This window comes from Podarcis melisellensis, assembly GCF_964234715.1.
Source record: "Podarcis melisellensis genome assembly, chromosome: 5".
In the NCBI taxonomy this organism is placed as follows: domain Eukaryota; kingdom Metazoa; phylum Chordata; class Lepidosauria; order Squamata; family Lacertidae; genus Podarcis; species Podarcis melisellensis.
Window position 1 is genome coordinate 80,345,979 of NC_138537.1, and position 13,985 is coordinate 80,359,963.

At 44.1% G+C, this 13,985-nt stretch overlaps 1 protein-coding gene across 8 annotated transcripts in view; it reads right to left on the reverse strand.

The window, feature by feature from the left end:
• SRR (serine racemase) overlaps positions 1-13,985 on the reverse strand; it is a 54,757-nt gene that overhangs the window by 25,876 nt on the left and 14,896 nt on the right. The window contains exons 1-3 of one of the 8 annotated variants that reach the window (XM_081913690.1): positions 4,635-4,715; positions 3,943-4,081; positions 1,123-1,149 (exon numbers count right to left, since the gene is read on the reverse strand). In XM_081913690.1, the coding sequence (XP_081769816.1) occupies positions 1,123-1,149; positions 3,943-4,076 (161 nt within the window). In that variant the 5' untranslated portion in view covers positions 4,077-4,081; positions 4,635-4,715. Of the gene's footprint in view, positions 1-1,122; positions 1,150-3,942; positions 4,408-4,634; positions 4,735-13,985 lie in introns of those variants that run through there. The other 7 variants (XM_081913694.1, XM_081913693.1, XM_081913689.1 and 4 more) reach the window with 7 other exon arrangements.

Below are 13,985 nucleotides of genomic sequence, written 5' to 3' on the forward strand. Positions count from 1 at the left end.
TTAAAGGAACCCAGGGGCTCGCCATGCTTTTGTCTGAACCCTGTTAAGGAGCTATCGCCACGCAAGAGCCCCCAGGAGCATTTGGGGAGAGGTGAGGCATGGTTCCCAGTCCCGTCTCTCTCCCCGGGTGTCTTACTCTTTTCTGACTTTGCAGGCGTGCGAATGTCAGACTGTCCCTGTGCGGGGTTAGTCGCAACCAATGCCTAAGCAACCATTCACATTGCTTGTAATTTAATAAAGTTGTGGCCAAAATTATGCCAAAAACCTTAAACAAAAATAATGTGTCACTTGTGTTTTATTGGGGGGTGTCTTGGGGACCTCAACACGCAAACATGATGGATTCCAGAAGGATAGCCATGTTACTCTAACGTAGTAAAATTCAGTGTTATATCATACATATACACAGCACACATGGCTACATTAATAAACTACTCTAGTGGGACCAAACAGCAAGGAAACTCAAGAGACAGCAGTAAATGTGTCTACTGTAGTTCTATGCAGAATACAAAGTAGACTATCAGGCCGTGGATGTGTTTTTTTTAATATGTTGGGATTTCAAAATGATATCTTCTACGTTTTGGGATGTAGAATGCTCTTGACTCTGCTTGGTGGATCTGAAGGTTCTAATAAAACCCCCCAAAGTAGATCCCACAAGCCTGCCCACTCCTGCTCTAGACAAAGCTCTGCCTAGAGCAATGTCACAGGGTGAAATCACCCTGTTCCGCTTTTTCAGAAGGCCCAGACAAAAGCAACTCAGGAGTCCACCGAGGATCTTGTCAAACTGAGGTTATTGCTTAAAGGCCTTGTTTGTAGATGCATAATTCTGGTGAAAGGTTTTTAATTAACAAACTGAAAGTATATTGGATAGTCAACTTTATTAATCAGTAATTGAGTTTATGTATAATCCCAGTACACTAAAACAAAATCCTGTGCGTTTAATTCAGAAGTAAGTCTCACTGTTTCCAGTGGATGTTTGAGGGGATTTTTTGTTTATTTATTTGTTTGTTTGTTAGTTAAATATGCATGCATAATAGAACTGTGAGACTTGGAGACATGCCTGTTTTTTCCCCATTTCATTTTTAGTGGGATTAGTAAAACATGCAATGCCATTTTAAAACCTACTTTTTTGCAAATAGCTTCTTTGCAAAGCTGAGGAAGAAAACACAGAAAAGCCACATGGGTACGAAAGGCAATAAAGGAGTGAAAGAAATCAATACATTAGCAGCCAGCCCTCCTGCTCCTGGCAGAAGGGGAGAGATGCTAAAGTCCTGTAACAGTCTGTCAGATACCAAGTTTGCTTCCACACCAGAGCCCCCTTTAGTACTGCTGAGGGACACTGCTTTTTAATAACTAGCTGAAAGTTAAATTAAAATGAAGATTTCATATAAGCATTTAATATAGCACTATCATATCCAGCAAGATCCTCTTATAATGTGTACTCAAAAGTACCGCACTTACAAGAGGTTATTTGAGGGGCAATTAACAGGCTGTTCATTAGTAATCTACCCACTGCCTTGCAGGATATCTTTGGGAGAAGAAAAGGCTAAGGAGCAAACCCTACACAAATCCAGAGTGAAGTCCCTAAGATGCTTGGATGGTGCCTTGTACGCCTCCTCCTGGCTACTCCTGCAGCCAAGCTGGTGCCAAATGTATTGCTCTGCTTTCCTTTGGACCACATCAGCAAGGCTGAGAGAGGGTCTTGCAGACTGGGCAGTCCATGACCTCCATACACACTGCCCAGGCTTGTACCCCGGGGAAGTCACTTCAGTGCAGCTAACGCAGCAAAAACAATGCAGGGGGCAGCAGTTATGAGTTACCAGTCTCTGCAGCCACAGCAGGTGCTGTGATTCTCCAGCAGTTTTACTTCACCTCTGGAGGTGCACTCCATTGTCTCTCGAGACAAGACCAATGCCAATGCTAGTAATCTCTGAGCTCCAATCAACAAGATATAAAGCAAGGAAGGTTCTAGTTTTATATAGACTCAGTCAGGTTCTATTTTGGACTTTAATTACTTGTTTCCTAGCATTTTTATTTACCCTTTCTATAGGAAAAAGTGATATTTTGCACTTACACACAAGAAGGGATGGGGAGGCCAGTAATCCTCTTGGAGCAGACCTGATATTGAGGCTTTCCCCCATTTTTTGTGTGCCTTTTTGTGTGTACGTGAAAAGAACAAGTAACAGGCAATTTGTTATTCATCACTAGTACTATTGTCTCCTGTGCCTTTAAATAACACAGTTCCCCATTGCAAATCTAGACTATTTTAGTGCTTCCTATCCAAACCGAGGGATTAGTGATCAATTTCCCATTGAATAACCTCTCCCCCCACATCCGTTTCTGTTCCTGAGAATTGTCCGATGTTAGTTCCTGTGTGTCATTGGGGATATTTAATTACTAATTCTTCATCATCATCAATATTAGGTGAGAAAGAGGAAACATGATAGACGTGTATAAAATTATACATTGTGTAGAGAATCTGGACAGAGAAAAGCTTTTCCTTTTCATAGCACTAGAACTCAGGGTTATCCAATGAAAGTGTCCATTGGAAGATTCATTCTTCCCACAGTGCATACTTAAAACTGAAATTTGCTCCCACAGGAGACAGTGGTGGCCACCAATTTGGATGGCTTTAAAAGAAGATTAGACAAATTCATAGAGGATAAAGTTATCAGTGGCCACTAGCCACGATGACCGTGATCCACATTCACTGTTTGAGGCAATATGCTTTTGAATACCAGTTGCTGGAAACGGCAGGAGGGGAGAGTGCTGTTGTCCTCGGGTCCTGCTTGTAAGCTTCTCACAGGCATCTGGTTGGCCTCTGTGAGAACAGGATGCTGGACTAAATGGGCCATTGGCCTGATCCAGCTGGCTCTTCTTATGTTCTTATTTTAAATACAGAAATGACGCTGTATTTTATTTCAACTGCCTTTTGTCATCCCTGCTGTTTTTCAACTAATTTTGCTCTTTTAGATTTTATTGATCTTAAAATAATGTCTATCATTTTACTCTTGTAATTATCACACTGTACAGTCTGAATGAATGTGAGGTGCTCTGAGGGATATACTATATTAGTATAATACTACTAAATAATAATAGGCAGTAATACTGATCCTAAAAACTATAAACGTCAGTTGAAGTTACCAGGGGGACCTTGGCTGGATGCAATTTACTTGTGAATAGACATTACGGAAGGAAGGATTTTGGCAATGGGAATGGGCGTTGCTAGATAATTTGACACTGTATTAAATGCTATGTGCATCTAGTTTTAATTCTTCCAGCTAATGCCTCAGCAGTGCTAAATGGTTCTAGTGTGGAAGCATCCATTACATAATGGCAATTTGATTGGCTTACATGAGAGCATCTTCAATTGCACTGCTTCTAGCTCCATGCACATTGCAAGGAAAGTTGGGATTTGATCTTTCAAATGTTTATGCATTATCCTAACTTTTTGTTGGCTCAGGTCTTTGGACTTGAAGCCTGGGAGACAAATAAATGTCTTGAACATTCCACAAGGCTTCTTAAGCTCAATTGAAGACTCTGGACACTGCTGTAATACAATTAGCTTTAAACATCCATAAATTCCCGTCAAAATATACTTCTAATGTGATCATGACAACAGCTAAAGGAATGCATCTAAAACTGAATACAACCCATGGGATAAGTACCATTTACTGATATTTCTGTTGGGCTGTTGCCGCTCATTTTAAACAGAATCTTTACAACAAGAGGTCAAAAGATCCAGAGATTTAAAGCAAATCCACAAGAATTAATTTGTAGGCACAATAAAACACATCTACGTAATTCCTGATGGTGCCTTGAATTCTAGCAATTTATTCAAGAGTTAATGGTTTTTGCCCACTGTTTGAAAATAAACACACAGACTGCAGTTACTTGGGAATGAGGAACAGATAAAGTAGAAGAACATATTATCGCCATCATTACCTATAAAGCACGGCAATGAAATAAACAAAGAAGTGAAGCAATACTCCAACTACTGCACCATAAGGAGGCAGGAAGGATCCAGAGGAGGCGACGGCCAGTGGCTTGGCCCCAGACACAAACCTAGGACTTTCCATAATTCCTAAGGGGGAGAAATCAACACTCTAGGTCTACGTCACATGGCAACATTCTCCAACCTTTGCCAGAAAGGGTCATATTCTTCTTCTTCTCTGAAGCGTTCCCTGGGAGTTCGGTTCTTAAAAACCCTGGAGTAGAGAAATTGTGCAGCAAAATTCATAGCAATGCCTTGGTTGTTATTGAAAGGTAGGAGTCCCAGCCAATGAGCAAAACTTGCCTTTCCAAATACTGTCAGGAAGGGCAGCAAAGCAGTCTGCCTGGCGAACAGGCTGCTGAAAGATGTCCTCCCACTCAGGATGGGACAAAGAAACGACTTTGAGGATTGGCTGCTACTATTTAAAGAGATTATTTCACAGGCCAACCTGTCCCTGTCAATTTGAATCAGGCCCTGGATTATACTTCGCTGGCATTCAGTTAGCTGAATGTTTAAAGCTTTAGATGTTCACTGCTGAGCTGAAGAACGATATTGTGGTTTGTTGCAAAGCTGCAAAGTGTCTCTTTCTAGGAAATGAGATGAGCGGAAGGGTCCAAACATTGCACTTCCAATGTATGCTTACCAGTGCTTTTGAGGAGCAAATTTAAGGAATGTCGGCACAACAGCTTCCCACACTACCATGAAGAACTGAGAGTTGGAGAAAACAGCCCAGCCACGGTTATCTGCAAAATAAGAGAAACCATCCTTAAATTCACAAAAAGTCACAAAGTTTAACCGTTCTTGGAACAGGGTTATAATTTGGTAACAGTCTGCACACAAATCGGCTTATATATCTCAGAGAATGTAAGGACACACAGAGCTAACACTGTCATATTCATGCAGCAAACCATGAAATCATACTTAGGCCATATCTGCGCTGCAGCTCTTGTTGGTTAGCTCTGTCTCAAAAAAAAAATGAGAAGAGGACACAGAGATCGAGGAGGAGACAAAATTGCTCAGCCCCTTTCAACATCTGGGGAGATGGTAGGTGCTTCTACACATTGTCTGCCTTGACCCAAGTTTCCTTCAAGTTTCCATTTTTCTAGAGAAAAATGCAAAGACCCCCAAGACAGTTTTAGGTCATTATTTTTGACAAACATTGTTTCACTAATATGGTGATACTGACTGAGCTGAATCTGGAAGGTGCTGAGTTGCCATCCTTGGTTTAAAATTAACTAGCCATAGTCGGAGCTGTTCATCTTCTTAACGGTAGATAAAGGGTAAAGGAGCTATTACTGTACTGGCCTTCCTTTCATTCCCACCTGTCATACTCTGTTGCTGCTGGGAAATCCTCTTATCCTGTTCTTCATGCCTTTAACTGACCAGATTTGCCTTTCTTAATTCTTTCAGGAGACAGTGTTACACCACCATTATATATAAACAATATAAGTCTTGGTTTCAGTATGTCTAGTAACAAACGATTTTTCTTCTTAATCTCGTGGGACAGTTGGAAAACAAACAATAGACTTTCAGAATATTACCCTAATGCTGACCCTGCTCTCTCTGCTCTGTAATCCTGCTCAAATCCTCTCCGCAACCAGGACAGTCCTTGCTAAAGAATTAATCTGGACTTTCTCACTGCCCTTTTCCTTTATATGCCGCCTCAGGAAATTCAGCATCCTTCCTCTGTTACTATTATTGGTTGGTGTCAGATTATCCTGGTGCACTTTCTATTGATGCCCAAAAAACGAACTTCAGTCTGGCCTCCACCTACGTCCATCCCTAATGAACTTCTGCCAGGCAATTGCTTGTACATATTGCCCAGTGGTTTGGCTAAGTCTATAGTTTATCCATTCGCACTCCCTTTACTGATAGACAGTTTCAACTTTATAGCATTGGCCTCCTTTGTATGGCAAAGGTACTGGAGCCTTGTGGTGCTTTTTGGAATAAGCTGTTTGTTTACAAAACATACAGGCGCACAACAGATGGGAAAGAAGCATACATGAATGCAAGCAGTAGTAATCCTGTACCAAAAGCAGTGAAGCACCCCAAGATCTTGGCAAGCTACTTCTGCCACCCGGAAATCTCTTGGCAACAGCTTCTGCAAGCTCTCAACTCAATTTGTATTCTAAGTTCTGCCTGCATTCATTCAAACTATATTTCCAAGCTTACAACCAGTTGGGGTTGGATACAAGCTTCAGTGGCTTGGAGTAGTCACTGGTCTCAGATATCATTAATGAGGACTAGGGCTGGGCGATATATTGATATATTGTCCAAAGCCAGCTTGAAGTCCACACCATAATATTTTTGACCTCGCAATATATCGTGAATTGTGTGTGTGTGTGTGTGTCTGCATCTGCTATGCAGAAACCATGATTTGGGAAAACCTGAAGCCAGCCAATGCCTCTACATAGCTCCATCCTTATTTCAGACATTGTGATATATTGGTATATTGTGATGTTTAGCTGGTGTTATATCACAATGTTGATATATTGCCCAGCTCTAATGAAGACCTTCATTAAGTGCCAAGCTAAAGAGAAAGAAGCCCATTCTGCACAACCAATAATATTACACAGCAGACTCACACATTTGTACTTTGTCCCACTAAGAGATCACAGCAGTCTAGGGATAGATAAATGGTTGGACGCTGGTATGAGCTATATGCTTTCTTGGGTTTAATATCTTCTTATTCAATTGCAAAAGTTTTTGAGAACCAGATCAACTTACTGGGAGTAACCCTCAAGTTAGAACACATTCCTATTCTCTCTGACGTTTCCCGTCTGTGTGCCCCAGGTAGCTAAGAAAAACATTCTCAAACTAGTTATCAAAATTCAAGGAAACATTCCAACCAGATTAAAAGTGTGGCTGGGGAAATGGGTGTGGCATGGAGAGGATCACAAGTGAGCTGGGGGACCTCATCTGGCCACAGGGCTTGAAGTTCCCCAACCCCGATGTAAAAGATTATAATATCAGTGAGCTTCGTGACTGGGCAGGGATTTGAACCCAACTCTCCCTTGTCCTACCTTGGTATTCTAACTGCTATAACCCACATTAGCTTTCCCCTGCAGATGTTTCACCGCATATTTCAGCAAATTGCTTGCACATATATTAGTCAGTTCAGGTGCCATATGGACCATCTCCTCATAGTATGGCTGGTTCTTCTCTTTGCTTCTACATTTCACAAGGAAGGGGTGTGTTTGCAGACACACTGAGAGGACGCTGGCTATTTAAAGCCTGATCCTGCTAAGCTTTCCCGTGTGATTCTCCTGTCTGTTCCTTTGACAATGAATGACCCCTGTGGCCAGTTATTACCAAAGCCTTCAGCACAGCAAAAGATGCTTTCACTTTATCAAATACCATGATTTTCCAATGAGATAAAGGCATGTAGAAGTGTCCTCATAATGTCCTCCTCCACCTAAATGGTTACAGCACCAACTGCGAAAGATAACCGGGCCAGCTTGCTTTCTGATCTGCGAATCTCTGTGGGCTGCTAAGAGTAAGTGTGTAAGTGGCCTTGAGAGGATCAGGGTCGACAAGATCAGGGGACAGAGAGATTGAACAGGCACCGAAAGGTGAAGCCAAATGCAGGGTCAATGTAGGCCAGGATTCATCTCTGAAGGAGCAGGCCAGGCTGAGATGACTCCCCAAAGGGGAAAGGCATGATGCCCGTAATCTGGGACAACATTCAAATCCAGAAGTGGTGGTCTCTGGAGACAATGATCAACTTTAGGCAGGAACAGAAAGCAGTGTAGGAGGTCCAGATATGGCTGCCAGCCATTTGGGGGGGGGGGGATGCAGTCCAGCTCTTTAACTTTATCTACACAAGTACAAATCAGCCTCTGAAGCTTTTCACAGCATGGGACTAAATACTACCACTTGCACACCCTCCAAGTGTCTCGATTTTCCAGGGACAGTCCTGGAATGACGAAAGCTTCTGGTATGATCTTGGAATGTTCCTATTTCCCCTGTCAGTGCTGCCACACTGTTCAAGCACAAAACATGATGGGAGAAGGTTTTTAATTGGTACAGGGCACTTAAAAATACATTTTTAAAAATCTTGTGTTGTTCCAGGTAGCTAAAATCAGGACAGGGACTAGTAGCAGGGCAGGAAAAAGACAAAAAACAAGGAATGTAGTTCATTGTTACAAGCATCTTAAGGTACCTATCTTTTCAGAGGAAAAATACCTCTGGGATGGTTCCCAAGCAGCAAACGCTCTTGGTTTAACCTGGAGCCAAGGGTGTCACTGAACTGTGGGCTTAAAGCTCATGGATATGAAATAAAAAGAGTATATTTCCCCAACAACTGTAGAGGGCACCTCTCTGACGTAGGGGAGGCAGCTGACCAGGGGTGGGATTGGAGAGGAGGCTGAGGCAAGACTCCCCAAGGTAGGGTGTTCGAAAAAGACTGAGAAGCTGCCAGCTCTGCAGGCAAGGGGTGTGACATAACAGTTTCTGAGCCCCACAGGGTGTCACAGAAATAATGTAGTTAGTCAGGGGAGCTGTGGACTAAAAAATGTTGAAAACCTCTGCCTTACACAATCCATCAGGCATGTCAAAATGGAATACCTAAACTTCTTTCCTTTCCAATCAGTGTAAGTAGCTGCAAGCTTAAACATTCAAAGTCTCTTAGGCTGTTCTAGACTCCTATTGATCTAAATCCCTTTCCCCTTCTTCCAGCTGTGTCCAATTAGACCGACTTAGCTCTGAATCACAGTTCACTCTGCGTTTAAAAGCAAGCTTCACGACCAGCTTAGTGCCACTCCAGAACTCTTACTCTGGATGGACTCAACCAATAGAAAAGGGAAATTAAATCTGGAGTAAGTCTTTCAGCAGCCTGTCAGCCAGGGAATCAACTAACTGTTTGGCTGTTTTGTTTTGGGGTTTACTTTTAGGTCATTTCCCAGAAAGCAAGGAGGCAAAGCTGTCATCTCTCCCCCAGGTTATTTTCTTTAGTTGTACAGTTTGGTAACTTTTTGGGCAAGCTGTGCCCCCAGAGCGGCTCAGAGCACCTGGCCAGTGTCTCTAACTCAGTCTTACACAGTACTGGCCCACATATATGGCGCACTTTCCCCCCAAATTCCGATTGTGAAAAATTAAGTGTGGCTTACCCTTACGGTCTCGCTGCTGAAACAGCTGCCCAGGAGGGCCATCGGGGTGTGTGTGTGCAGGACAATGGTGCACAGCCCGCAGCGCCAAAGCCTCCCCTGACGCCGGCTTGGAGAGGTAGTGCCAGGAGTGCTGGGAGGCAGTAGTGCCAGGAGGCAGGCGCCCAGCACGCTAGAAACCGGGTGCTGGCTTGGGAAGCAGGGCGCCGAGAGCCAGCCATCCCTCGTTCAGGGCAGCCCTGCCAGGAGGCAGCTTGCACCAGCAAATAAGTCTTGAATTTTAAAGGTGCAGCTTATTTGCGGGTGCGGCTTATATTCGGGCCAATACAGTACTTGATTTACTCCCAAGTAAGTTCCAATAAGTTCCGGGACACGGGTGGCGCTGTGGGTTAAACCACAGAGCCTAGGACTTGCCGATCAGAAGGTCGGTGGTTCGAATCCCTGCGACGGGGTGAGCTCCCATTGTTCGGTCCCTGCTCCTGCCAACCTAGCAGTTCGAAAGCACATCAAAGTGCAAGTAGATAAATAGGTACCGCTCCAGTGGGAAGGTAAACGGGGTTTCCATGCACTGCTCTGGTTCACCAGAAGCAGCTTAGTCATGCTGGCCACACGACCCGGAAGCTGTACACAGTCTCCCTCGGCCAATAAAGCGAGATGAGCGCCACAACCCCAGAGTCGGCCACGACTGGACCTAATGGTCAGGGGTCCCTTTACCTTAAGTTCCAATAAGCTTGAAATGTAGCAGTGGTGACTGCAGTGGGGTGGAGCTGCCCTCCTGACACCAGTGTTGCTGCTACTTACCTGGATGGGTCTAGGGTGGGGCAGCGTCAAAATCAGGGCTTTGTGGGAACTCCAGATTAGTGGCAGTGGTCCCACCCATTTACTTGCACAGCTCCAGCTTTGCCACTGCTCTGTCCCTGCCAAGTCCAGGTAAGCAGCAAGGATGGCAGGGTTAGGAGGGCAGCTGCACTCACAATATTAGCAGCTACTGGCTTCTTTGAAATAGAGGAAGAGTTGACGTGCATTCGATGTGAAGTCTGCTGCTAGCTGACTTTGGACCAACCCAGGTATTCTCACTGCACCTCCGTTTCTATATCAAACTTTTGCCCCAATGTCAATGAAAAGTACCACAAAAATGCAAGCACATATTGACTACGGGCACTTCCTGATCTTGGAACCTATAAAACATACCCCATCCGTGTTATGCACATCGGATATGTTGCGAATGCATGTCCACCCTTCTCTGCTGTGACTGGACCTTCCAAAGAAACTATTTTTCAAGGGTTACATCACCAATGTGATTTAGGTGCCTTCTCAGGAAGCAAATGTTGGGCACTGCCCATCATCTGGGACAGGTTTCCCCAAACTTGGGTCTCCAGCAGGTTTTGGAATACAGTTCCCATCATCCCTGGCTACTGGTCCTGCTAGCTAGGGATGATGGGAGTTGTAGTCCAAAGACAGCTGGAGACCCAAGTTTGGGAAAGCCTGATCTAGGGGATCCATCTCTAAACTACTTCAGTATTTGTCCTACTGAAGTGGACACAGGCAGCTGGTGGCATATGGTCACAGAAAAGAAAGGAAGCATGTATGTTGCACATTGGGCTCAGTTTGGGAAATTTAACCAACTTCTCTTTTAAAAACAGAAAACAGACCACACTTTGTCACTACAAAGCCCCACCTTTCTTCAAGCAGTCCTGAAGGGCAGGCCTGGAACCAGTGTAGCTTTTCTCAGCTTCGGCAAACAATACTTAGCACCAGATATTGGCACCGAAAACCCCCAAAGACATTTTTTCAGGAGTCTGACTCACTCGCTGCTGGCAGGATGTCTCAGCGTAGTACAAGCCAGATTGTGCTTGAACAGACTTGGCTCTTCAGGGAGGCCTCCCAGTGCCCCCTCCCTTCATGACACATGGTTCTCATTAGGTAGTTATATGCATCGTTATGCAGGCCAGTTGTTCTTGGACATGTGACTATGCAGCAATTGGGTGTGCGCTTGCTGGCTGCTGCTGGCGAGTGGGCAGATACTTTGTGGCATCTGTGACTAGTGCGATTGTCAGTCTGGTGAGTTATTTTCAGCATTCCCTCCCAAGAAAAGCTCAACAACTCTGGCCCATCTCCCCTCATTTTCTTAAATTGGAGTCCCCCAAAATAGGGGCCATCTTATACATAGGGGCATGTTATACATGGAAAAATACAGTATATAGATACATACCCAATCGTGCGTATGTATGTATTAGGGCGTCTTCCAGATTTCTGATTATCAATATCAGCTATCTATGTAAAGCTCAACTCAGGGACCGCTAACACACTTCTTTGTCTATGCACAGCCCATAGCATGAACAGATGTTTGTACAGGAGGACAGGGTTCCTGTGCCCCAGCATGTGTAAAGTGCAAATCCTAGCTTGTCATTACAGGGTAAGATAACTGCACCTGCTGAACATCTCTTTCCTACGCAACCATGAAAGAGAAAGAAGCCCTGCCTTCCTTTGCAGCTGGTCACCATCAGTGCCAAACACCAGCTTCTAGACCGGAGGAAACTCTGGCTTTCCGAACTCCCATTGGCTAACTCAGGCAGCAGTCAGAAATTATGATAGAATCCAATAGCATCCAGAGAGCTACAGGTGTTACTCCCCCAGCTGCTAGGGCCTGGTTGCTCGGCACTTTTCCCGCATGCAGCTACTACCACAGGGGTGACCTCTCCCCACAATCTCCCCTTCTTCTCGCAGGCACCTTTCCGACAGAAGTGGAACAGGGAGTGACTCTTGAGCCAGACGCTGTCAGCCTGACCTACCTCGCAGGGTTGTTTGTTGATTTTTATAGCCTGCCCTTCATCATAATACATCCCTGCATGGGGTATAGTGTTGCAGGATAAAATGGGCACAGAGAGAACCATATATCTGCATTGCAGGTATAGGTAAATAAGAAGAATAAGGCAAGCAGCTATGGCACACCTGCTTTTCTTCCGCTCAGCATCCTGTAAAGGAGCTGGGGCTGCCAACCCCTTTTCATAGGTCCTGCTTCTGTACCTTTAACAGCAACCTGCCATTTTTCTGGCCCCCAGCTGAACCATAATAAGAGCAGCAACTGCCAAGATTCCCTCTTCTACTCAACTCTTGAAGGTATAGAAACCTTCCCAGGAACCTAGTGCCTATAACTCCACATCAGCACCCCCAGAAAATATCTACTATAGCCAAGGGAAATATATATATATAGCGAGTATCAGATTCATCAGCATTCATTTTCTCTCTTTTGCAACTGAAGGGTATGTACACTTTTTTGCCATTTTATGATCTTTGCAAACAAAATATGAACTTGTTGTTACTGATATCCAGTAGAATTGAGGGATTGGGGTGGCAGTTGCTTAGCAACCATGTGCCCACTCTCTCAACACCTAACCAGATAGAATAAAAACACTGGCTATCGCATTAGGGTGATAGTCCCTGCACCTGCTGCCATCTTGAAGGCATTACTGAATCTCAGATTTTGCTCAAACCTCTTATTCACATGATTTCACTGGTTTCTCAGAATAGTCCATATTAGGACTAAAGATACGAAGGAATGCTTTTGCTTTCCAGGCTATTATGGTGCCAAAAATCCGTGGCATTATTTTGAATTGAATACTTCTCTTGAGTTGCTCTTTAAAAACACCAGTGTGCTTTACTGCTATTATTATACCTGGAATCATGTGTGGGAAGATAATGCTTCTTTAAACAGACAGGCTCATAAAACTAAGAGAGGGTACAGAAAGGATGAAAATGGCCTTAAAATGTGATGCAGAACAAACTCTGCCATTTGACTATTGAAGACACATGAGCACTCTTGGGCAAAGTCTTCTCTGGTAAGCATTGTCAGTTTCCTTTCTGTGAAATGGGTTGTTCTGTTGTGCTTTGTAAAGGCAAGCATGTGGTTTTGTATCTGGGGCTCCGCCTCAACCTCTGTCTTGCACTCATTTCCTTGGGGAGTGATTTCTCCTTTATGAAAAGGCAGGTCAGATCAGCAGCCATTTTGTTACTGTGCAGCCACCGCACCCCTCCAATGACAACCATTTTATGGTAGTGCCAACTAGTTTTTCCAGACTTCTAAATGTGGCCCCCAAAAGATTGAAAAACCCTGCCATAGTGCTTTACCTGAGACTGCTGTTGAAGACTATTCAAAAATGTCAGCCTGTTTGTGGCATAGCTTTTGACTAATGCTGCTGCTCAAATGGAAAATAACACACACTTTTTGAGGTAGCTCTGCTAATACACAACTGGTATTGGGGTTAAATTGAAGGGACTCTGCTCTTCTTGGACATTGGGCCCTCCCAAAAAGGCTCGATCCCAGGAGCTCGTGCTCCTTGGGACCACCATGTGAAATTGGGTTATGATCCCTTACGAAGTGTCTGAATGTATAGTGAACAAACGATTTTCCAAAATATCTTGCAAATTAAGAACACTTTCTGCTGCCCTGCCAAATGCATTTTGAACATAGTCTTCAGTGGCATGGAACATACAGTATCTCAGTTTTGTTTACAACCCTGTTTAAAGATTCCTGAGCTATTGTGTATTCTGGATCCATTCTGAAGCAGTAAACAATCTCCACCACTGAAGAAGACTGTATGGCAAACTTGCAGCTGTATTTTAAATTGTTGGGTGGTTGTTATTGTTGTTGTTTAAAAACACCCAGTCCCTATTTTTTACATGTTGTTTTTCTTGTTGGGCTCCAGCTTCCACCAGCCCCAGGCAGTACAGTGGTACCTCGGGTTACATACACTTCAGGTTACAGACTCCGCTAACCCAGAAATATTACCTTGGGTTAAGAACTTTGCTTCAGGATGAGAACAAAAATCGTGCGCCAGCGGCACGGCGGCAGCAGGAGGCCCCATTAGCTAAAGTGGTGCTTCAGGTTA